The sequence below is a fragment of the Chiloscyllium punctatum genome, chromosome 2 (assembly GCF_047496795.1).
Source record: "Chiloscyllium punctatum isolate Juve2018m chromosome 2, sChiPun1.3, whole genome shotgun sequence".
Lineage (NCBI taxonomy): Eukaryota > Metazoa > Chordata > Chondrichthyes > Orectolobiformes > Hemiscylliidae > Chiloscyllium > Chiloscyllium punctatum.
In genome coordinates, this window is record NC_092740.1 from 60,975,813 (window position 1) to 61,002,390 (window position 26,578).

Below are 26,578 nucleotides of genomic sequence, written 5' to 3' on the forward strand. Positions count from 1 at the left end.
ACCTTCCAAAAACTGGCTTTTAGTTCCTAACTTATTCATTCCACCAGTTGCTGTCGTGGGATTTGAAACAATGTCCTCATGTGATGTCTTCCTAGGTTCTAGAAGAACAGATTAGAAGACGTGATGGTGTGACTACTGGGACTAGCTTCGCAGTTCATAGCCTGAACCAGAAACATTTGCTTGGGATTGGGGACCTCCGTGGAAGAGTTGCCAGGTATGAGGAATGGAGCTCAGATTGGCAGGAAAACACATAAAAATACTAAAGCATAAACACACTACCTAAACTAAGGCCAAGACCACACTTACACATACAAATCTACAACCAGCTCTTGGTTTGAAAGGATTATTTAAGATTAACACCATCTAGTAAGAATCCTGACAATTTCTGTCTAATTGCCTGTGCAGTTACAAGGAATTAAATTGAACATGAGTGACGATGTAAAACTACTGATATTTGGTCTGCCATCTATTATCAGCCTGCCTGATATTCATTTCAATTAACCTCAAAAGAATTGATAACTAGCTATGTCAGGCAACAAACACAATACTGCCTGTTTTGCAATCCTAACTATATCCAATTTTGTACCCAGAGGCATCATCTCACAAAAGTTCATTATGCATTTTTTGATAATTATGCAAAATAGTAAATAAAAGCATTTTGGGGGTAAAATCTTTGGAGACAGTTCAACCAGGGTTATTTTCCAATCTACGCAATAATTCATTTGTAATGATGTTAAATTTGGTGTTTATTTTAATTAATTATCTAAAGTGCAAACCAGAAAAGAGATGGGGGAATGCGAATTCATTCTTATTTATGGACTGGATCATAATGTATGACTCAGGTGAGTGTGCATGTGGTATTGACAACATAAATGAAGTACTTGTTTGCAAAGATTAAGCTGCTGAACAATGTTTGACAAACATGGCTTCGAACTGTAAAGATTTCTTGCTAAAAATCACTTAGAATGAATGAAAACATGAAGACTTTCAGAAGTTTAAAAACTACTGCCTACAAAATATTGCAATATTGATACTTACTAGCAAGAAAAGATAAAATCTGTTTATTTAGTAGATAAATAAGCAGATATTTTTGTCCACTTATTCAAATTTGAACCAAATCTGAGCAATAGCTGATACTATCTGGATTTTACATTTATATGAATTGATCCATTTGTTTAGAAGCTGACAGAATTGACATTTGTTGAATTCCCTCAAAGCTCTGATTTTTTTTGAGTATTGCCTGCAATTGGATCAATGTAGTTCTTTTGGTTACTCAATGAGACAGCAGCTAATGTTATAATGTCTATAATTCTTTCTGCTGATTGTGGCACAGTACTAGCTGGTCAGTTATAAAGAACAATACAGCACAGGAACAGGCCCTTCACCCCTCAAGCCTCACCAAAACATTTTGCCTTTCCATAGTAAAACTGTCTTCCCTTACAGAATCGGTATCCCTCTATTCCCTTCCTATTCATTTATTCATTCAAATGCTTCTTGAATGCTGCTATTGTGTCTGCTTCCACCACCTCTTCTAGTAATCTATTCCAGGCACTCACCAGCCTTTGTGTAATAAGAATGCCTCACACATCTCTTTCAAATTTCTCCTCTTGAATGTGTGTGCCCTGTTAATTGACCTCTCCACTCTCGGAAAAAACCTCATACATTCCACTCTATTCATATCATTCACAATGCTATAAACTTCTATCAAGTGGCCCCTCAACCTCCTGTGTTCCAGTGAAAATAAATTCAGTCTAACCAATCTTTCTTCAAAGCTAAAATCCCCCATTCCAGGCAACATCCTGGTAAATCCTTTCTGTACCTTTTTCAAAGCATTCACATCCTTCTGGTAGTGTGGTGACCAGAACTGTATTCCAATAATGGCCTAACTAAAGTTCGGTTAAGTTGCATATTAACTTATCTTTCCTTATACTCAATGCCCCTTCCAATGAAGGCAAGCATGCCATAAGCCTTTTTCACTATCTTATCTACCTGCCACCTTCACTGATCTGGCAGATCCAGATACCTTTGTGTATCAATACTCCTAAGGGTTCTGCCATTCACTGTATAATTTCCACCTGTACTTGACCTTCCAAAATGCATCACCTCACATTTGTCTGGTTTATGTAACCATGAAGCATTTTATTACTTATTTTACTGCCTTATACTGGCTGGTTTATCACTTCCTCAGCAGAATTTGTCATTAGTTCACAGTCTGTTCTCTTCTTGCATCCCGTTTTCTTCCCTTTCTTGGTGCTATGATTATTTTTGTCTTCCTAATCTTATGTCTTAACTGCACTGGCGTGACTTCTAATACAAAGCTCATCTCCCTAGGCTTGAAGGGGCAGGTTGCCTGTACCTGTGAAGCCAATTCCCCAAGTGTTGCCCAGCAGAAGAAAAATGGAATGGGGAGGGTTGCAAATGAATATGGGAACCTGCTTAATTTCTGTCAATTTAAAGTAGTGAACTGGCTTTATAATGTTGTTTTCCAACACAAGGTGCGATGCCAGTATCTCCAAGCTAGCTGGGGATGTCAGCATAACCAACAATGAGATTCAAAAAGTAAAGAAAGATGTTCAAGATGCTAAGTCTTCCTTCCAAGAGCAAATCAAAGAATTGGAAATTAAGGTTGGTAGATTTTTTTCAGATAAGTTATGTGAATGGAGTTCTTGATATAAATGTAATTTGTTAATGTTATCAAAACTTTCACACCAAAGTGTTTGTTAGTTATGTGTACATAGACAGAGATGGACTCTGGAAGGAGAGAAAACTTTAGGAAGTGCAGCATTTTAGGATATTGTGTAATGTTGATGTTTCCAGAGCATGGAAACATAATCATTTATGTCATTGTTTTTATAATAGGTGACACAACTACTGAGAAATATAGATAACTCTAAATGTGAACATAATACGAACTTAAAGACTGCAAGAGGAGAGCTACAACATGAACTTCAGCGACTAGATTTCAAGTAAATTTTTTATAAATGTGAAATATGAATGTGTTAATTTTTACCACATTCATTTTGTTGAATTATTCTATTTGAAGTCTTTGGAGATTTAACTGATATTTAAGAGTTAATTTAGAACAACTACATAAATTGAATTATTAACTCAGAATTATGCGGCATACACAACACTGAAACGGGTCATTTGGCCCAACTTGTCATGTTGACATTTATGCCCAACTGAAGCCTCCTCATCTAACATTATTAGAATTATTCTCTTGTTCCTCCTATACGTATCTACCATCCCCAGAAAAAGCATTCATACTATTCTCCTCATTGTACTGAGTTCCATATTCTCACCCAGTCACTGACAAAAAGTATCTTCTGAATCTTCTATTTGAATTTGAGGAGACAATCTTGCATTGCTGTCTTTAATTTTGGTCCTATTCATAAATGGGAAACATTTTTATATCTGTAAAGACTGCTGTTGGATCTCCTACAGCTTTCTTTTGCAAGGGAAAAGAAACCCCAGCATGTTCATTCTCAGCTGTTAGGCATACTCCCATTTTTTTGTAATTCCTGTAAATTTATTTCGCGCCTTGTTAATTTGTATTAAGTTTGTTTTTAGTGATTTGTGCATTTGTACCTCCAGATGCTCCTTTCCTCTGATTAGATTTTATTTTCTAGATAACATGCAACCTCCTTATTTTTGTTCCCCAATGTAATACCTCACATTTTTCTATGTTAAAATTCATTTTCCTGAACTTGTCCCAGCTACAAATTTGTAATTTGTTGTCAGTCCTCCTCATTGACCACATCATAATTTGGTGTCTACAGCAATATTAGAAATTATATTTTGATTTAAAACCTTAATCATGAATATAAATTGTGACTAACAGTGAGTCCAGGGCTGATCTTTGTGGAACACCACTTCCCACCTTTTGTCACTCTTAATAAGAATTCTATTCCCCTGCTTTTTGTCTTGAAGCCAGATGGTCATTCATTTTGCTACCTACCACGTGAGTCTATATTCCTTGACCTTATTCATCAGTCTATTACTTACTCCATTACTTGTATTAGGATTGGTTAGCTCAATTGGCTGGGTAGCTGGTTTATAATGTGTAAATGACAATAGCATGCATTCAATTCCCATTCTCGCTGAGGTTACCATTGAAAATCATGCCTTCTCAACTTTGCCTCTCCTCACATGAGGTGTGATAAGCCCCAGGTTCAACTCACCTCTAGTGATCTCTTTGGAATGAGACAACAGTCCTCTGGGACTATGGCTACTTTACATTATTCAAAGTTTCAAAATGCCTTCTATGAACTACATCTACTACATTACTCTTGTCTACTTTCTGTTGCCTCTTTTAAAAGTTTAATGAGGTTGGTCAAGCAAGTTAGAAGATGACAATGTACCTTTGTCATGCGCAGATTCCTAATTGAAGGAATAATTCATAACTAAATTGAAAGGTTTTTCTTTGTTTTGAAATGCAGCAAGCAACATTAAATTGAAACCCAATGAAAGTTTGTCAAAACTTTCCTTTGTTATTTAAAACAGCCCTGTTTCTCTTCCTCCAAAAGTAGCTGTGGAAAAGTTTGGACATGATTCTGCTCGTATAATCTGTGTAACACTTATGTGTTTCACGAATGTGAGAATTCCAAGAAGTTACCGCAGAACATTGATAACTGTTCATCTGTTTTATTTTTGCATTCATTGAAACTGTTGGGTGCTGAAAAACCCTGTTTGAAGGCTAACTTAATATTATGCTGTAAACAGTCATTAAGCAATCATATTCCAGGATTACTACTGCACTGACTGAGTTGCAAACACAGATGCAAAACCAACGGAAGTGGGCAGAATACAAATTGGATAAAACAGAGACCGAGATAATACAGAGAGCAGACCACTCCTTACATGTTATGCAAGAGAAAACCGTAAGTAGTTTGCTTTATATTACTTAACACAGTAAAAAAAAGATAACTCATAACACTATGCATATGACATATGTAGAACCGCAGGAAAATCGACACCTCGGGCAATATCCTGATGAAGGGCTTTTGCTCGAGGCGTTGATTTTCCTGCTCCTCGGATGCTGCTATGCTTTTCCAGCACCACTCTGATCTAAACTCTGGTTTCTAGCACCTGCAGTGCTCACTTTTGCTTATATGACATATGTAATTAATCAATAACTTCCTTATCATAGATAAAAAATTTGCAACTTTAACTTTAAAAAACAGTCACAAGGCACATTACAGAGGTTGCAGAGATAAGGATGGACAAACTTACATTTTGAGATGAAAATGCTAACTATAAATTCAGTGTGCTGAAGGACAGGGAGCCATAGTGAACTGGACTTAGTGTAAGGCAGTAGAAATCAGCTGAGATTTGGATATCAGAGGTTATGGAGCGTATGTGGAGGGGAGCCTTGAAGAATAGGAAGTTGAAGTCGACATAGAAACAAAGGAAGTAAGAGCAGGAGTAGACCATTTGGTCCTTGAAGCCTGCTCTGCCATTCATTATGGTCAAGGTTGATCATCTCATTCAATAGCCTCTTCCCATTTGTCCCCCCATATTCTTTGATCACTTCAATCCCAAGTTCTCCAAGTCCTTCATGAAATCAAACAATGTTTTGGCTTCAACTGCTTCCTGTGGCATTCCATAAGCTCACTACTTTCTGAATGAAGAAATGTTCTCCTCATTTCAGGCCTAAATGGTTTACTGTGTATTCATAGACTGTAACCCCTCGTTCTGGCCTTCCCTATTCATCAGGAACATTCTTCCAGCATTTACCTTGTCTAGTGCTGTTAGAATGTTGCAGATTTCTATGAGAGCCCCCCTCATTCTTCTGAATTCCAGTGAATATAATCCAAACCTATGAAATAGGGATGGATCAAAATATGGGTAAGACACATTTATCAAGGGTGAACTTTTTTCTGGAGGTAGATGATGACAGCAGCACTTAATAGAAGAGGGATTGTGTATAATCAGAGGGACCCGTTAAATATCAGCAAAGTCGGAAAGAATGTATTGAATGGTTCTCAGTGGAGTAGTGAGAAGATTGAAAAAAACAAATTTGGGTCTCCTGGAAGAAATGAGTCAAAAATGGAATGTGACTGACAATCAGAATCAGGGTGATGGAGGAGGGCATAGGTAAAGGAGGAGGAAACTGCACGATGAGTCTCAGATTTAGAAATTTAGCTCTTCACATTTAACATTGAAGGCGAGGGCAGTGATGTTGAAGAAAGGGGTTTGAGGAAACAGTATGACAATGGACCTTCTTGCCCTTGGCAGATATAGTAACAGAAGAATAGCAGTGAAAGGCAAGGTTAAGCTCCAGTCAAATCTAATTAGACGATTTGCTGTCACTATCACAACTTCCCCTTTAACAGGGCTGTTTCACCAGATTTTCTGCTTGGCAGCCAAGTGTGCTCTCTAGGCAATCTTGAGTCAACAACCTGCGTGATTGAAGATTAGGAAGTCTCATAGGCAAACCTGACAGACCCTGCCTTGAATTGAATTGCCAGTGCAGTCAAAGTCTATAACCTGGATCAATTCTTATCATGCTAACCACTGCGGCATGGTGGCACAGTGGTTAGTACTGCTGCCTCACAGCGCCAGAGACCCAGGTTCAATTCCCACCTCAGGCGACTGACTGTGTGGAGTTTGCACATTCTCCCCGTGTCTGCGTGGGTTTCCTCCAGGTGCTCTGGTTTCCTCCCACAGTCCAAAGATGTGCAGGTCAGGTGAATTGGCCATGCTAAATTGCCCGTAGTGTTAGGTAAGGGGTAGATGTAGGGGTATGGGTGGGTTGCGCTTTGGCGGGGCGGTGTGGACTTGTTGGGCCGAAGGGCCTGTTTCCACACTGTAAGTAATCTAATACTTTGTAAATCAGAGCTTACCGCTGCCATTGCTTTTTAAGGGATCTTATTTGAATCAAATAAATTCTCCATTCACACTTGGAACTGTCACTTGTTGCTCAGAACTACAAACAATTTGTAAAATGTTTATTTTTCAAAATATCTGTAATAATGACACACAAATTCCTAAAATAGTTTTGAATAATTTCAAATTTCAAAAGTTATAAGATAGTTAATGTACTCAAACACTGAGTGACTTTTCCAAACTAACATTTGTTGCAACTTTGTCACAAGTTGAATTTGTTACATACCAGTGTTTCAGGTTCGGTTTCCTGTAGTACATCTCTAATTTTCTTCATGAAGTAACCTGGTCAGACCTGTTCTCTGAGATCAACACAGAGTGGCAATATAAACAGTGTGACCCACAATAAAAAGCAAAGGCTAGCATGTGCTGCTCTCTCGACCAGAATGACCGTGGATGAGAAATGTTAGAAAATGTAACAAAAATGAAAAATTCAGGATGTCGAAACCAAGAAAACAATTTCTAATTTTTCCCTTAAGGTTTAAATGGCAAGTTCTGAATTTCGCAAATGGACAGCAACCACCATATTTCCAGGTGCTTAAATCTTATTGGCCTAATGGCTCAGTAGTTAGCACTGTTGCCTCATAGTGCCAGGGACCTGGGTTCAATTCTGGCCTCAGGTGATTGTGTGTAATTTGCACATTCTCCATGTCTTTAACAGGGTTTCTGCTGCATGCTCTAGTTTTCTCCCACAGTCCAGGTTTGGTAGATTGGCTGTGCTAAATTGGCCTGTTGTGTCCAGGGATGTGCAAGCTAGGTGAGTTAGCCATAGGAAATGCAGCATTATGTGCATAAGGTTGGGGAACTGGGCCTGGGTAGGAAGGTCTTTGGTGGGTTGCAGTGGGCTGAATGGCCTCTTTCTGCGCTGTAGGGATTCTATGATTATGAGACTTTCTTTGCATCTTCTAATTCTCCTCTCCTTCTACCAAGAAACTTCTCGTAATCTGGCAGAAGCTTGTCCAACTCTGCTTTTATCACAGCGCCACTACATGCTGCGTGGATACCATCCTCCTCCATCATTCACTCCACCAAGTCAGCAATGGCAAACACCAAACTTACCACATTATCATTGCTGCTCTTGGACCAACTCAGACATCCATGCAGCCCTTCAGTTTTCAGGTTGGAGCTCAGGGACATGTACAATTTGTATGGATCTGCCAAGTCTCTTTGCATACATACACAGATATTATGCATCCACACTGGATGCATTTTATGGCTCGTAACTTAGTTGCTTAGTGCTTACTTTGTGCTTCCTTTGAGGCTGACTGTCTCTGTGACTTGAATTCCTTTTTAGAACATTAAGAGCACTGAACAACCAAAGGTATGGACATGTTGTTGTGCCAATATGCTACATCACTGTCACAGCTACAGCACATTTCAACAGCATATGCAGCAAACACATTGCATGTGTTTCAACCAAACAGCCATGTGTGAAAGTCAAAGGGGACCAGTCCTTAGTGGGGTCAGGGGAACTACAGTTAATCAGGGATACCACCACAGACGGTCACCTAGGGGCTCATCTAGTTACAGTCAAGGGCTTTGGCCAAAGTCAGACTTGCAGGTCAAGTGCAACCAAACCTCCTTTCTACCTATCACCTTCCCAGTTACCTTCCCCCAGCCCCACCCCCACTCGCCTATTTATCTGTCAGCTCCCTTCCCCCCCACCCCCAGATTCCTGATGAAGGACTTATTCCCAAAACATCAATTCTCCTGCACCTCAGATGCTGCCTGAGCTGCTGTTCTCTTCCAGTGCCACTTTTTTCGACTCTGATTTCCAACATCTGCAGTCTTCACTTCCTACCAACCCTTCTGTCAATGAGCAGCACCAGGACATTCTGAAGTGGGATGGTGTGAACAGCCAGTGGTTGTGGTCCACATCTTTAACAATGACATCAGCAAGAAAAAAAAGAAGTACGAAAAGCAGAATAGGGGAAGTAAGGAAGCAAATTAATAAATAGGATCTCAAAAGGTTTGTTACTAGTTCCACGTGCGAGAGTAGAAATAACAGGATATATTGGATAAATACATGGTTGGAGAGATGGTGTAAGGCAGAGGATTTCATATTCCTGAGGCATTGTGACCTGTTCTGGGAGAGGTGGCACAGTACAAACTGCACGGATTACACTGGGACTGATGTCCTTGGGGGAGTCATTGCAAGGTCTATTAGAGAAGGTTTAAACTAAAATGGCAGGCAGTGGGAACCTATATAGGCAGATGGATGACAGGGAAATAAGGTCTGAGACAGAAAACAGAGTGAGAAATAAGAAAGGTGATAAGTAGAGTTCAAGAGTTAGAATCGAGCAGTGTCACAGTGAACAGGACTAAGAATGCAATAATTTGGATGAATTAGTTGCACAAAAAGATTTAAATGGGTATGATGTAGTGGGGATTACAGAAATGTGGCTGCAGGAATGGGAACTAAATGTCCAGAGGTTTTCAGTTTTTAGAAAGGACAAATAAAAAGGGAGGTGACGTTGAACTGTTGATTAAAAAGGAAAAATAATGCAATTGTGAGGAAGATTATTAGCTCTGGTGAAGTACAATCTGTGTGGGTTGAGCTTAGAAACTCCAAGAGGCAGTAAATGATAGTAGAGGTTGTACGTAGACCCCCAAACTGTTGTATTAATATTGGGGAAGGTATTTAAAAGGAATGAGGTGCAAATAATAAAGGTACAGCTGTAATTACAGGTGACTTCAATCTGCTAATCAAATCAATGACACTACTGTCGAAGAGAAATTCTTGGAGTGTATATGTGATAATTTTATGGGTCAATAAATTGAAGAACCAATTTTTTTAAATTTACTTCTGGGATGTGGGTATTGCTGGCTGGGCAAACATTTATTACCTGTCCCTAGTTGTCATTGAGATAGTAGTGTTGAGCTGCCTTCTTGAACCCACTGCAGTCCATATGCTGTAGAATAGACCCACAATTCCATTATGGAGGGAATTCCAAGTTTTTAACCTGAGACAGTGAAGGAGTTAGAAAAAGGCCAGCTTGCCTGGATGTTGTACATCGAGGAAGGAATAATTGACAATCAATTTGTGTTGGACCTCTGAGGGTAAAAATGATTATAATAGAATAGAATTCTTCATTTAGATGGAGAATGACATAGTTATTTCTGAGACTAGGGTCCTGAATGTAAATGAAGGATATTATAACAGTATGAGACGCACGCTAACTTTGATAACTTGGGCATCATTATTGAAAGGGATGATGGTAAATAACAGTGACAAACATTTAAAAAGCACAGGGAGGAAATGCAAAAAATATTGCACCCAGTCGGGCATAAAAATAAAATGGGAAATGTGATCAAACAATGGCTAACAAGGGAAATTAGGATTAGGATTAAATCCAACCAACAGGCATACAAATTGGCTAAAAAAGTCAACAGATGTGAGGATTGCAAGCAGTTTAGATTCCTGCAGAGGGCGACAAAGAGACTGATTTAAAAGGGGAGAATAAAAAGGGTGTAGATCATACAGACCAATGGGAAAGCTTCTGTATTTAGGTGAAGAAAAAAACATTAGTAAAGATCAATCTAGGTCCCAGACAGGCAGATAGAGGGGACTTTATAATGGGGAACAAAGAGATGGCAAACAAATTAAATAAATCCTCTAATTCTGTCTTCAGATAGAACGATACAAATAACATTCTAAAAAAAAGGGAGAACACAGGGTTTAAGGAGGAACTGAAATAAATTAATATAGGTAGGGAAATGGTGTTGGGGAAAACTAATGGGATTAAAGGCAGATGAATCCACGGCGCCTGATAATCTCCATCCCAGAGTATTTAAGGAAGTAAGGCCCTGGCAATAAAGATGCACAAGTAGTCATTTTCTAAAATTCTGTAGACTCCACAACAGTTTCTGTGGATTGGAGGGTAGCTAATGTAACTCCATTAATTAAGAAGGGAGACAGAAAGAAAACAGAAAATTATAGACCACTTATAGACATTGGTAGTAGGAAAAATGTTACAGCCCATTGTAAAAAATGTAATAACAGAGCACTTGGAAGGTAGTAACAAGATCAGACAGACTCAGCTTGGATTTATGAATGGACAAATGGACTGGAATGTTTTGAGAATATACATGGTAGAATGGATAAAGGGGAACCAGGTGAGGCTTTTGGAAGGCTTTTGGTAAGGTTCCAGACAAGAGCTGAGCATGTAAAATTAAAACACTTGGGATTGAAGGATGTTTACTGAAATGAATTGAGAACAGATTTGCAGACAAGAAGCAAAGAATAGGAATATTGGCTCTTTTTCTGAGCAGCAGGGCAATGACTACTGGGGTACCACTGGGATCAGTGTGAGGACCCCAACTAGTCACAATATATATTAAATTAGATTTAGTTATATGTCATATCTCCAAGTTTGCACTTAGCATAAAGTTAGGTAAGAGGGTGAACTGTGAGGAGGATGAAGAGATGGTTCAGTGTGATTTGATTAAGTAAGTGGGCAAGAACATAGCAGATGGATTATGATGTGGATAAATGTGACGCTATCCAGTTTGGCAGTAAAAACAGGCAGGTAGACTATTATCCAAATGGCAATAAATTGGGAAAAGGAGAGGTGCAACGAGACTTGATTGTCCTTACATACCACTCACTGAATGTCTCATTGTGAAAGGATTTGAGTACAGGAGCGAGGATATCCTGCAGCAAACTAGACAGGGCATTGGTAAGACCATGCCTGGAGTATTGTGTACAGTTTTGGTCTCCTTATCTGAGGAAGAATGATCTGGCTTTTGAGGGAGTGAAAGGAAGTTTTACCAGACTGATTCCTAGGATAGGAGTGTGGTGCTGGAAAAGCACAGCAGGTCAGGCAGCATCCAAGGAGCAGGAGAATCAACGTTTCACAATAAGCCCTTCATCAGGCATTCTCAGGAATCGACACCCGAAACATTGATTCTCCTGCTCCTGAGATGCTGCCTGACCTGCTGTACTTTTCCAGCACCACACTCCTGACTCTGATCTCGAGCATCTGCAGTCCTCACTTTCTCCGAGTTGAATCCTGGGATGGCATGCAAGGAGAGATCTGATTGGTTAGGACTGTATTTAGTTGAGTTTAAGAGGAGAAAGAATGGTCTCACAGAAACCTGTAAGATCCTAATAGGTTTAGTCAGTGTAGGAGAAGGTTGTTCTTGATGATAACTGGCAAGTCTAGAACCGGGGTCGTAGTCTAAGGGTAAAAGGTAGGCCTTTTAGAATAGAAATGAGGAGGAATTTCTTCATCGAGAAAATGGTGAGATTGTGGAATTCTCTGCCACAGGAAACTCTTAAGGATGAAACATTGAAGATGTAGACATAGTTTTTAGAAAGCAGGAACTGAGTTGGGTGATCAGCGATGATCATATTGAACAGTGGAGGAGGCTCAAAGGCTGAATGGCTTTACACCTGGTCCAATACTCTACGTTTCTATGTTTTCTATGTAACACCTGCAGTTCTCTATTAACAAACCAAGGAGCTAACTTGTCTCTCTGTGCCATTTGAAGTGATTTCAGCTAATGCTCAAATTCTCCACAAGGGTCATGAATGTTCTAAAGTGTTAGCAGTGTAGGGGCCTTCCACCCTCTCCTGCTGCACAATTCCATGAGTTGGGTACCAAAGGAGCTGATTGCATAATGAATGAGAGAAGAAGTGGAGGATTAGGTGAGAAAAGTTGACATGTATCATGGTGGACTGGGCACCATGAATCCCATTTTAAAAAAAACACTGCTTAAAAGATGGGAAAAATCAACCCAAAGTTTTGTTCAAAAGCTGATACACCTTGAGGTACATTTGTTGCAGAACCAATTACACATCCTCCTTACTTTCTAGTATTTAAGGAGTCAGGAATTCAGGGAGGACAGATCAATAGGTTTACTACAATAAAAAAGTAAAGCAGCCAAGGCTGTCTATCTGCACTGTTACCATAGGGGCTTAACCATATTCACTGGTCATGTCCTAGCACTCTCCTCTACAACTGATTATGCCTTTCTTTACTTTCCCCCTGGAAGCACGCCTTATAAAATAAAATGTCCACATTATTCTTTGGATATCAAGCAAAAGCTGGATTCAAAAACCATTCCCCAAATAGGGATAGTATCCACCTGCCTTAGGACATGGTGGACTGTGTCTTGGCTGTAGATCATGCCTGGATTGAATGGATTTTGTTGTGGTTGTAGAGGTTAATTTATGAATGGTAAATCCCCAGCTGGCACAGATGACTATCTATTGGTTAATCAACTGATCGGTTTTCCTTCACCAGGCTCTTTTTATTTCCCACCTGGTAATTTCTTTCATCCTCTGCTTTTTCTTCACCCATTTCACCTGCTTGTCCCCAAGCATTCCCATCAGCAGTGAAGACTTTTCATGCACTGACTCCAATCCCTGTCAACTTGAGGTCTCAATTGCAGTCACCTATGGATGACTAGTTGGTCTCGAGGTGATAGCAAGCTTGATGTAGTGAATATCTCCTACATCCTTCATACTGTAAAGGAAGGTGCTAAGCTTGGTACATACATCAAATATAAATTTCTGCTTATTTCTACAGTTAGAAAGCAGTTTATTACACTACATCACTCCATCTGTTGAAAATGCTAACTTTACAACTAAATGTAATTCTAATGAAAATACACAAGGATGCTGTTGTTGATTAATTGTATGGGACTGGATGCCTCATTGCTGAGACTATTGGCAAACCAAAAGCAGGCAATTCAGCAGATGGAGAAATGGCATTGAGGCACTGATTACGAGGTTACCTTTAGACATTTTCTGATAAATCATGCAGAAAGTTGGGGGCACAAATGAATTTTCAAAAGGATTCAACTAAAATGTGACTGGCTGACATCTAGTAGGAACACCTTTTTTTTAAAAGAATGAGTAAGCATTTGACTTTGTTCTGACTTTTCTAGGAGCTAATGGAAAAGAATATACTGGAGAGACTTAATCAGATCTCTGTGAGACTAGAAAAACTGGAAAACCGACAAAGCCTTGACATTGAATCCAACAAAGTGACTTACTCTGACATGAAAATCAGTGCAAAACTTGCCAAAGTAGAAAAGACTATTTGGCACGAGTTAGAAAGCATAAAAAATGAATACAGAGAAGGTGAGTAGGTCATTTCATTTGAACTGGTTCAGTGGTTTGACAATAAATTAGTTCAGACATGTACATTTATTGGGAATGCTTTCGAATCTATATATTCTAATAAACCAAATCCTTCAGTGATGTCAAGGCAAACCTGAAGGTGTGGGGAAAATTCTACTTAGTAAAATAAAACAATACACACAGTAATTGCAAGCACCAATTCAAGTTTCATACAACATGATAAGAATTTTGATACAGGAGTGTTCTTTTCTTTTGCCACAGGGTATTTCTGCTGAAATGCTCTCTGCTGCATTTTAAAATAAAAATAATGATAAAATTAATGAATCAAAATACAAGTGATGGTACAATATTTTGGATAAATGCTAAATTAGTGAACTAACAGATATATTTCAAATAGAATTTTCTCACACCATTCATTAAAACTGGCCATTTTACCCATCAGCATTCTAAAATCTGCTCTGTGCAATTCATTGTGAAGCACAGAAAAAACCTCATAGTCAGAACCAAGTCTGTGACATTGCCATAGCTGAGCTGTACAGGGATGGGGTTGGTGGTTCAGGGGGCAGAAGGAAGTCTGGAAGAGGAGTCATGATTTGATAGCAAGGTAAAATATTTCTGCAGCCGTGGACATGAATCCAGGATGGTGTCTTGCCTCTCTGGTGTCAGAGTCAAAGGCGTCACTGAGAAACTTCTGAGCACCCTGAGGTAGGGAGGGTGAACAGACAGTATGGTGTGAATGACGTAAATAGCAAGACGGATGAGGTCCTGCAGTGAGAATATAGGGAACAAGGCAGGAAATTAGTAAATGAGATCTCAAAATTGGCAACCTCTGGATTACTACCAGTTCCATGTACAACTGAGTAAAGGAACAGTAGGATACAGCAGAGAAATATGTGGCAGGAAAGATGGTGCAAGAAGAAGGGCTTTAAATTCTTGAAACATTAGAATCGAGAATGATAGGACCTGTACAGAGGAGACCTATTCAGAGGTGGGACTGAAATTCTGTCAAGGATGTTTGCTAGTGCTATAAGAGAAGGTTTAAACTAACTTGGCTGGGTGTGACAAGAGATAGTATCAGAGAGGAATACCAAATTGCACAGAATACTGAAAAAGATAGATATCAGCAGAATAAGGATTTAATAGGTGGAACCAGAGTAATGGAGAAAGTAATAACATCTACATCAGAGTTACTATAAATGTATGTGAATACATGATGTGTGGTATTGCCAATGAGTCAGAGGTTTACAGCACTGAAAAAGCCTCTTTCACCCAACTTGTCCATATCACCCAATTTTCGCAATTAATCTAGTCTTATTTGCCTATGTTTGGTTCATATCCCTCCATATCTGTCCCATCCATGTACTTGTTTCTTAAATGACAAAATTGTACTAGCCTGTGGCAGCCTGTTCCAGACACTTACCACCCTCTGTGTGAAAAATTGTCATTCTGGACCCTTTGGTATCTCTCCACTCTCACCTTAAACCAATGCCCTCGAATATAAGACTTCCCTACCATAAGGAAAAGCCGTTGGCTATCTACCTTTTATCTATGTTTCTCATGATTTTATAAAATTCCATTTGGTCTCCTAAGCTCCAGGGAAAAAGGTCCATGTTGCTATGAGACTTGGTGTTAAAGGAGAGAACTTGGTGTTAATTTTCTTGATGCAAGAAGCTGAGGAAAGCTTGGAAAGGGAGAAAAGTGGATAGGGTGACAATATTAAGGAGAGCATTACAGTGCTGGGCAAAGGGAATGTCCAGTAGGAGTCTAGAACAGAATTTATTTGGCTAGATTTAACGAACAGGTAAGGTGTAATTACACTGTTTGATAATCTCAATAAGCCACCAGCTTGTGGAATTGGCACAAAGCTGGATGGGAGTGTTGTTGTAATGAGGATGCATAGATGTTTCTGTGTGATTTGGATAAGCTCTGTGAGTGGGGAAATGCATGGCAGATGAATATAATATGATTATATTAATTCACTTTGGTAGCAAAATCAGGAGGAAGATTATTTTCTGAACGGCTATCATTTGAGAAGAGAATGTGCCACAAGACCTGGTGTCCTCATCCACCAGTTTCTGAAAGTAAGCATATAGGTGCAGCCATAAAGAAAGCAAGCGCTGTGTCAGCCTTCATAGTGAAAGAATTCAAATAAGTTGCAGTGATATTTTGCTACAATTATATAGGGTCTTGGTGAAACCACATTTGGAATATTGTGTGTTGTTTTGGTCTCCTTATCTGAGAAAGGATGTTTTTGTTGTGGAGGCAGTGAAGCAAAGGTTTACTACCCTGTATATAGATTTCTGGCGAGGCAGGACTGACATATGAGGAGAGGTCAAATCATTTAGGATTTATTCACTGGAGTTCAGAAGAATGAGTGGGGATTTCATAGGAATCTATAAAATTCCTATAGAACTAGACAGGGTAAATGCAGGGAGGATGTTCCTGATGGAGGGAGTGGCTACAACCAGTGGTCACAGTCTGGGGATAGCAGGCAAACCATTTAGGATTAGGATGAGGAGAAATTTCTTCACCCAGAGAACGGTGAGCCCTTGGAATTCACTATTACACAAAGTAGTGGAGGCTAAAACATTGTATGATTCCAGTTTCTCTCCTGAGGGGATATACTTAAACTAGATGATTCAATTATTTGTTTCTAGTGGCCAAATAATTTCATTGTGTCACATCCTCCATGGATGATAATGATCAAGGAGTAAAATGTTAATAACTCAGTTGTTTTTCATTCGGCTATTTAATGTTGGGTCATAACTTCTAAATAGATTGCTTTTAATAATCTGTCGTGTGGTTAGCAAATATGGAGCCTTACCATTTTAATATTTGTTTATATACCAATGGAAAATTACAACTGTATTTTGGATGAACAACTTCAATATCTGAATTGTAGCTTTTTTTTAAAAAAAGGATTTCACTCCATTATGGAATCAATTAATTCACTGAACAAGATCAGTGAAAAGAAGATAGAAATTGACAAAGGAAAGATCCAGAAAGACCTGAAACAGATTAGGCGGCATATTTTTGATCTTAAAAGCTATCCATAAGCCAACATAACAATGTTCAACAGATATCTGGAAGCAAATGAAGTTAGGAAGTCCGTCGAGAGACGTCAGACCTGCAACACATGACTTATATTCATCTGAGCTTCAATATTGAATTCACTGCTAAAATAGGATTTACATTCATGCAATGAATCTGATTAAGATTATCTTCCTTAAAAAGAATCAATGTCTGCTTATTTCCCATCATCAAATACCAGTGATTTCTATCAAAGAACAAAATGCTCTGGCTGCAAATATACAATTCAAGTGTAATTGTGATAGCTGGAATTTGAGATATGGTGATGTTTGGTACTTAGATGTTTTTCCCTAAAATTAAAATCGATACGTAAATACTCCAGGAAGCTGTAATCAGTGGTCAATATGAGATCAATTAAACATTGGTACTTTTATTAGTAACCTTGTTATTAAAATCACTTCAGTGGCTGTCCTAATGAGATTACATTCTTGAAAGTAATATATTATTGATGTGGGAAATGCAAAATTGCTCTGCAAAACTGCTGCTTGAATAAATCATGAAAGAAAAATGATAAACACTGAAAGAACAATTTGTAATTTTATTCCTAAATCTTTATTGTTTACCCAAAACTATTAACATTAGCCGAGTAAAATCAGATTAGAAAATGTTCATTCACATTTGAATAAATATCATTTTGAGATATATCCACATTTAGTGTCTATTGTGCGTATTTTGTTCTTCATCACTATCTGCCCTTATCACATATATTTAAAGATTTTATTGAAACATTAAGTGCTAATACCATAATATGTAGTTATAACAAACTATTAGAAAATAGTGTACTTTATTTTAAATCTTTTTAGATTTTTTTTAGATTACTTACAGTGTGGAAACAGGCCCTTCGGCCCAACAAGTCCACACCGCCCCGCTGAAGCGTAACCCACCCATACCCCCACATCTACATCTACCCCTTACCTAACACTATGGGCAATTTAGCATAGCCAATTCACCTGGCCTGCACATCTTTGGACTGTGGGAGAAAACCGGAGCACCCGGAGGAAACCCACGCAGACACGGGGAGAACGTGCAAACTCCACACAGTCAGTCGCCTGAGGCGGGAATTGAACCTGGGTCTCAGGCGCTGTGAGGCAGCAGTGCTAACCACTGTGCCACCGTGCCGCCCACACCGTGCCGTCTTGTGACGGTTCTTTGGGCCAACATCTTTGGACTGACTGTGTGGAGTTTGCACATTCTCCCCGTGTCTGCGTGGGTTTCCTCCGGGTGCTCCGGTTTCCTCCCACAGTCCAAAGATGTCCAGGTCAGGTGAATTGGCCATGCTAAATTGCCCGTAGTGTTAGGTAAAGGGGTAAATGTAAGGGAATGGGTGGGTTGTGCTTCAGCGGGTCGGTGTGGACTTGTTGGGCTGAAGGGACTGTTTCCACACTGTAAGTAATCTAATCTAATGCTAACTGACAGATTAGTGCTAGTTATCAGCCTCATTAACTTCACATCGCACATCATTAATATAGTTTCCTATCCTACCACTCAGATGCTGAGAATTTCTGATGTGACCATCAGAACAGGTACCTAGTCAGGTATGCCACATGGACTATCAACTTGAACACCTGGCAACAGATCTCAGGACATTCATCCCCTTGCCCACAGACAGTGGTATCTCAGGACCTTTGGGGCACATCTCTAAATGACAGGATGTTTCTGCACATTATTGTTATACTTCAGGTACGGACTGGCAACCAGTAATGAAATGCTGCTGCAAGGACAGCTTGAGCAGTGGGACAGGTAGCCAACTCTCAGATTGGACTAGGCTGCATCTCAGGGTTGCTCACTTGCTCCCTTAACACTTATTCCTTTTGAGCCTACCAAGAGAAATAGTCTTCAGTTAGGGGTCCCAGTACAGTAAGGGAAGTCTCCTTTATCAATGCAGAGACTTGGTTTACTCTGAGCGCTCGGGGTCAGAATCCTCCCCTAGGGGCTAAGGAACTGAATGTCACAGGGCACCATTCATTTTGGCTCTTTCTGCCCTAAAGTGGGCTGCTTTCATCTGGAATGAGAGAAAGGGAAAGGATTGAGTGGGTTGAAATTTGGGGCATTAGTGTGAATGGGGAAAAGATGGTGAGGTGTACTGATTGCATGAGTAGGCAGCGTAGAGACCATATAGAGTTAGTGGGGTGGGTGAGAGCAACTGAGGTAAGACATTACATGTAATATTGACGGGGGTAGGGCATGACCCTTGGTTTGAAGAGCATGCAAAGATAAAGTTAGTGTTAGGTAGCTGGACAATATCTCGGCTTGGCTGAGGGTAGCAAGTAACATTCATGCCACACAAATGCCAGGCAACAGTCAACTCCAATAAGAGACAATCTAATCATTGTCCCTTGACGTGCAATAATGTTACCATCATTAAATCCCACATAATCAACACTCTGGGTTTACCATTGACCATATAGTGAGCTAAACCCACTGCATAAATACAGTAGCAAGAACAGCCATTCAGAGGCTAGGAATTCTGGAGCGAGTAACTCACTTCCTGACTCAGCAAAGCTTGTTTACAGTCTACAAAATACAAGTCCAGAGTGTGATGGAATACTCCCCATTCACCTGGAGAAGAAGTTCCAACAATACTCAAGTTTGGCAGCCTGCTTGACTACTCCCTACTCCACCGACACTCAATAGCAGCAGTGCATACTTTCTACAAGTTACTGAAGAAATTCACCAAGGCTCCCAAGACAAGTGTGACCACTTGCATCTATAAAGACACGGGCAGCAGATACCAGGGAAGACCTCAACCATCCGCAAGTTCCCCTCCAAGTCACTCACCATCATGATTTGGAAATGTTCCTTCAATGTCACTAGATCAAAATCCTGGAATTCCCTCTCTAACAGCACTGAGGGTCTACCTACAGCACACAGACTACAACAGTTGAACAAGACAGCTCAGCACCACCTTCTTTAAGGCAACTAGAGGCAGGCATAAATGTTGGCCCATCCAGTGATGCCTATATCCCAAGTGATAATGGTACAGCATGAAAGAGTTATTAAATTAATATTTTGGTAGTCTTTTTGTTAAAAACAGACGTCATAATGTAAGAGGAGGTACATGAAACACCAGAAGGACTAGAAAAAGGGAGATATTAATGACTAATTAAAGCTGAGTCCGCAGGACTAGATCCAATGGAAAATTATGAAGGAAGAATCTTTCAATATCTTTTATATGTAGCAGTGGTATCAGAGGACTGGGGAACTAAAACTGCTACAGCCATGTTCAAAGAAGACTGCAAGAATAAGCCCAGAACCAGAAGTCAATCAGTTTAATCATGGTGGGAAAGATTTTATGAACAATGGGCTAAACTTTACACTCTTCAGTCAATGGATCTGAAAGTGGTGGAGGAAACCTAAAATTTAGCAGATCTTCCAAACACAAACTTTTCTTAGTACCTGTACCTGACCGAGATGATATTTCAATGCAGGTGAGAGAGTTGCCAACCTTTGGCCTGAGGCTCTTATTGCCACCTAATGGGCACTGCCACCAGTGGAGCTCTGAACTGATGTTCCCCCAACTCATCCGAAGCAACAACATCCTTCCTTCCCTCCCTCCCTCATCAAGGTCACGTCCCATGTAATGCTCCCTCCTCACCCCACCAACTCACAAGTGATGGACATAGCTGGGTGTCTCAGCATAGTGCAGGTGGTACCTCAAATCCCAGGAGTTGCCACCATTTCCAGTTGAGCATTAATGGAAGGAAAGTCACTGATGAAGCCTGGCCTGAGCTCCTGGTTGTCCAACTAGGAAGGACATTCCTGGGAAGGGGATAGAAGACTTACCTTCAAGCAGTTAATGCTCCTCCTAGCAACGGGGAAGCCTTTCGGATGATGGTTGCAGTCCTCTCTTTCATATTAGTTTCAAAGTTAAAAATCACACAACACAGATTATAGTCCAACAGGTTTATTTGGAAGCACGAGCTTTCGGAGCTTTTTCAGTTGTCAACCACCTGATGAAGGAGCAGCACTCCGAAAGCTAGTGCTTCCAAATAAATCTGTTGGACTATAACCTGGTGTTGTGTGATTTTTAATTTTGTACACCCCAGTCCAACACTGATACCTCCACATCATGTTAGTTCCAAGTCTCTTTCATACCTTCCTTTTCATCCTTGTTCTTCTTCACTTCCCTTCTAAGTTTTCTAACTAGTCAGTAGCAACCTGACATTTCTAAGTTGGAGATTTTGATAAGTTTGATGAGGGTAATGCAATTGATGCAGTGTACGTGCGCTTACAAAAGGTATATGATAAAGTGCCATATAACAAGCTTATTAGCAAAGATAAATCACACAGAATAAAAGTGAGATTTATCAGCCGTGTGACAGAAGGTGTTGAAGTCATTAATAGGTGGCACTTAGAGTGATTAACTGTTCATTGGGCTTTCAGGGTCAGGGCCACACAACACCTGGCCTCATTTACAACCTTGTTTCAAAAACAGATAAAACAGCTGAACTCCAGAGATTAGAGCAACTGCCCCTGATGTCAAAACAGCAACTGACTGAGAGTGACATCAAGAATTCAGAGGTAAACTGAAGTCAATATAATCACGGAAAATTTTCTGCTGATTGGAATCACAAAGATAGTTGTAGTTGTTGGAGATCAATCTTTTCAGCTCCAGGACATCTCTGGAGGAGCTCCCCAGGGGATCATCCTAGACCCAACCATCTTCAGCTCTTCATCAATGACCTTCTCTCCATCATGAGGACAGATTGGAGATGTTTACGACTGCTGTTCAGCAACGTTCCCACCTCAATTTCTGAAGCAGCCATTGCACAAATGTAGCAAGACCCAGACAATATTCAGGTTAGGGCTGACAAGTTCATTTCACATCACAAAATTATAATGATCACTCCCAAGTAGGGAGAACCTTTCTTCCCTTGACATTTTGATGAACCCCCACTCTCAACAGCATAATCTGTTATCATTGACTGGAAACTTGAATAGAATATCCATAAAAAGACTGGAAATTCTGTGGTAACTGTATTTCCTGACACTAAAACATTACCTCCATCTGCAAGGCACAAGTCAGGATTGTGACAGAATTCCTCCTCCCCATTTCATCCAGATGCAAGGAGCTTGACATTATCCAGGATACAGAAGCCCACTTGATAGGCACACCATTCATCCACCAGGGTGTACCAGCTACATGATACACGACAGCAAGGCTTCTTCAACAGCTTATTTCAAACCTCCAACCACCATCACCTAAAAGGACAATGGTGGAAAATACACAGAAGCACCATCACCTGACAGTTCATCTCCAAGCACCAAACCGAAAGAACATGCAACAATATCAACACTATTTCAATGTTACCAGGCCAACATCCTGAATGTCCTTCTTGACATTGCTGTGTGCTGATTTACATCATGTGGACTACAGTACTGGCAAGTACAGTTCAGAAAGGATACCACAACATTAGATAGGATGCCTACTATAGGAGGCAAGTGAGGAAATTGCTGGGGCTCTGCCATAGATATTTAATACTTCATTGGGCACACATGAAGTGCCAGATAACTGGAGGATAGCTAACATTCCTTTGATGAAGGAGGGCAGCCAGGATAAACCATGTAATTACAGAAATATTGGACAAAACTTCTGGGACACAGGATGAATCAACAGTTGGAAAGGCAGGGAATGATTGGAGATAGCCGGGATGAATTTGTTGCAAGAAGATCCTACCTGAATAATTTGAATTTTTTGAAAAGGTAACTAAATATATTGATGAGTGATGCAGCTGTAGTGGTTTAAATTGACTTCAGAAAGGCCTTTGACAGAGTCTCACATGGAAGGCTGCTTCAAAAGTTAAGAGCCCATGGGATCCAAGGCAAGTTAGCAAACTAGATCCAAAATTAGTCTGCAAGAGGCAAAGGGTGATGGTGGAGGTTTGTGTCTGTTTGGAAGCCAGTGTACTGCAGGAATCAGTGCTGGTACCCTCACTGTTTGTTATGTACATTAACAACTTGAATGTAATGCAGAAGGTATAATTACTAAGTTTGCAGATGACATGAAAATTGGTGCTGTTGTTGATAGAGGAGGACGGCCTCAGGCTGTAGTCTGATATCAAACAGCTGATAAATTACATCTGACATTGTTTTGCTCGGTTTAATACTGATAAGTGAGATGTTGCATTTTAGGACATCTAAAAAAGGATTTACACAATAAATGATAAGTTTCTAGGGAGTACAGGCGGTTTTGTTATAATACATGTTTCATTAACACTTATTCGCTGTAATGCAATTGACGAATTGGAGAAGCTTTTTCTACAGTGCAAAGTTTTAAAACGCATGTTGGCTGTCACACGGTTACAGCACCATCATTTTAAGCACCGTTTCCAAAGTGTAATCTTTCTATAACATGGGGTTGTACAAGAACGCAACCAGCACATTATAGAAGGACTGACAGTACTGATGAACTAAGGGAGGTTGCGCACAAATTCATATGTCCATGAAGGTGCCAGCACAGGTAGTTGGGGCAGTGAAGGAGGTAAATGGGATGTTTAACTTTATTCGCCAGGGAGCAGGAAGTTACAACTTGATAGCCCATAGCTTAGGCCACAGATTGAATACCGCCTGCAGTTCTGCTCACGTCAGAAGGATGCGACTGTACTGAAGAGAATGCAGAGGAGATTCACCAGGATATTGCTTGAGATGTAAACTCTCAGCTACAAGGAGAGACTAGGTTTATTTTCTCTAGAGCAGAAGTGGCCAAGGAGGGATGTGAGGAACATTAAATTATGAGGAGCATAGAAAGGGTAGATCATGAGAATATTCTCCCCATGGCAGGTATGCCGAACACAGAGGCTGTAAGTTTAAAATGAGGAGTAAATGGTTTAGACAGGATCCAAGGAATTTTTTTTTCAGAGAGTGGAAGAAATATGGGAAGGACTATCAGAGGCTGGTGGAGGCAGGTACTCTCACAGCACTGCATAATAATCTAAACAAACACCTCAAATGACAAGGCATTGTAAGTTAAGGACAAAGTGCAGGTAAACAGGATTAATAGATTTTGGTATTTGGTTGGGATAGACACAGTGGGTTGAAAGGCCTGTTGCAATGCTGTATGCCTCAATGACTCTAACAGGTGATGAGAACTTGTTCCCATTAGCCCCAGGACACAGATTTAAAGTAATGAGTTCAAGTTTCAAAATGACTGGAATTCCCTACTTGAGAGGTGAATGTAGGCAGATTCAAATTGGTACTGGTCCTGGAAGAAAATCCATGGGCAGGACTGTGGAGAACAGACAATGAAATGGGATCAGCTGAGCTGTTCTTGCAGAGAGCTGACACAGACACAACAAGTTGAATAGTTTCCTTTTGTGCTGTAATGATTCAACACATCAATAATTACACAACATTCAAGAAATGGTAAACAATCCTCACAAAGCCTGTTTTTAGATTCTATTAAATTTGACAGTATCAAAATACTCTAAAATTTGTATTTAGCAAAACCCAATTACAAAAAAGTCCACTTCTGGTGAGACTGCTTCACAAATTTTCAGATATTACTTAAGAACATTAATTTTCTTTCCATAAATTCCAACATTACTTCCAATTCTTCCATTTAGGGCTCTGGGGAGTGTTGTCAAACAGACAGACCTAGGGGTTCAGGTACATTGTTCCTTGAAAGTTGTGTCACAGGTAGACAGAGTGGTAAAGTAGTCATTTGGCATGCTTGCCTTCATTGTTCAGACCATGGAGTGTAGGAAATGTCATGTTGTGTTTGTATACGACATTGGTGATACCACTTTTACAATACAGTGTAGAGTTTTGGCTGTCCTGCTTTGGAAGAATATTAAATTGAAGAGGGTGCAGAAATATTAACAAGGATGTTACTGGGACTGGAGGGTTTGAGTTATAAGGAGAGGCTGGGACGTTTTAAACTGGAAAGTAGGAGGTTGAGGGGTGACCTCAAATGTTTATGAAATCATGAGAGGCTTTGATAAAGTGAACATCAAAGGCTTTTTCCCTACGGTGAGGATTTCAAAAGTAGAGAGCATATTTTTAAGGTGAGTGGAGAAAGATTTAAAAGGGACCTGAAAGATAATCTTTTCCACACAGAGGGTAGTGCATGTGTGGAATGGAATGAACCACCGGAAGTAGTAGAAGATGCAGGTACAGTCACAACATTGAGAAGACATTTGGACAGATACATGAATAGGAAAGGTTGAGACTGACTTAGGCCAAACACAAATGGGACTAGTTGAGTTTGGGGAAACTTGGTCGGCATGGACTAGTTGGACCAAAGGGTCTGTTTTTGTGCTGTATGATTCTATGGCTCAATTTTAACTTACTAGTTCTGCAACTGACAGTAGAGACTGTCAAGGCATCTACTACCTGCTTACTCTGATTAGTTGACTTGTCCTTAATTTTTCTATGTTGCATTAGAACCAATTTAACCATCCATTCTGTACACTTGTTTAAAAATAAGGTGCCATAAATGGGCCCAGAGGAGAGTATGATTGTAACAAAGTCCTTGCATTTTTATTGGTTCAATTAGACATAACAGAGCAAGAAGCAAAACTGTAGGGAAGAGATATTGCAACAAGATTATTCTGGTTCAATACAGAAATGTTTGCTATTGCATAGTGATTTGATGAAACTGAATACATTTGATGCAAAGAACAAATGATATTTCTGTCTTAAATGACTAAGTGAAATAAAAAGAAAAAAAATTCAAAAATGTAAACACGACTACAGGTTTTAATAGGAAATCATGATGTGAGTGCATAGTTTAATCACAACATTACATTAAACTTTGCAACGAATGTTCAGACATGATTGTTTCTTTGTATTTATACTACAATAATACAGATCATTTGCCAAGTTAAAATGAAGGCATTCTATCTTAAATAAACAAATCTGCATGCTTCCCAGTCATGATGGTATATTTAAATTTTCAGTTTTTAAGATGAAAAGTGCAGGAAATATGATGGCAGAAGAAAACACAAGTCTAAATATTTGCAGTCTTTTTCAATATAGCCAAAGTGCAACAAATCGTACTGTCATCAAATTGCTTCAAAAAAAGTCAGCCACAGCTACTGCTTTTTGACAACCAGTAATATGGCAGCTGCATCTATAACTACAATGTGAGACTTTAGTGTGCATGCATTTGAGTTCAATCTTTTTTCTTGTTTAATTATAAGGATGCTTCAATAAGCTTCTTGTGCAGCTCTTCAACTCTAGAATCTCCATTCATTTTGCCATTTTGAAGTAATACCTGAAAATACAACAAATACGTTTAAGATGACACCTTGAATATTTTCTTGGGAGCTTGTAACAACATTTATCTGGCTAGAATACGATCCTCAAATAACAGCCAAGTCCCATGTTCTGTACCTAGCTTGTGCCGAATTAGCTGAGCCCAGTCATTGGCTTCCCACAAATGAGTTCACCCTGTGCCGCAGGTATGGGAGAATAAGGAAAACAAAGAAGAAAACAGTACAATAAATAAATAACAAAACAGCTGGGAGAAACTTAGCAGGTCTGGCAGTAGCTTCGGAGAAAAAAAAAGTTAAT

At 39.7% G+C, this 26,578-nt stretch overlaps 2 protein-coding genes across 3 annotated transcripts in view; one reads left to right on the forward strand and one right to left on the reverse strand.

The window, feature by feature from the left end:
* Nucleotides 1-17,713, forward strand: part of fam81b (family with sequence similarity 81 member B) — a 38,674-nt gene extending 20,961 nt beyond the window's left edge. For both annotated transcript variants that reach the window (XM_072583183.1, XM_072583192.1), the window contains 6 exons: nucleotides 96-214; nucleotides 2,496-2,625; nucleotides 2,860-2,966; nucleotides 4,745-4,880; nucleotides 13,780-13,975; nucleotides 16,895-17,713. In XM_072583183.1, coding sequence (XP_072439284.1) covers nucleotides 96-214; nucleotides 2,496-2,625; nucleotides 2,860-2,966; nucleotides 4,745-4,880; nucleotides 13,780-13,975; nucleotides 16,895-17,031 — 825 coding nt within the window. In that variant the 3' untranslated portion in view covers nucleotides 17,032-17,713. The remainder of the gene's footprint in view (nucleotides 1-95; nucleotides 215-2,495; nucleotides 2,626-2,859; nucleotides 2,967-4,744; nucleotides 4,881-13,779; nucleotides 13,976-16,894) is intronic.
* Nucleotides 17,714-25,516: 7,803 nt separating this feature from the next.
* The window catches only part of skic3 (SKI3 subunit of superkiller complex), a 125,135-nt gene continuing 124,073 nt past the window's right edge, over nucleotides 25,517-26,578 (reverse strand). Inside the window, exon 41 of the mRNA XM_072583159.1 lies at nucleotides 25,517-26,279. Coding sequence (XP_072439260.1) covers nucleotides 26,199-26,279 — 81 coding nt within the window. The 3' untranslated portion in view covers nucleotides 25,517-26,198. The remainder of the gene's footprint in view (nucleotides 26,280-26,578) is intronic.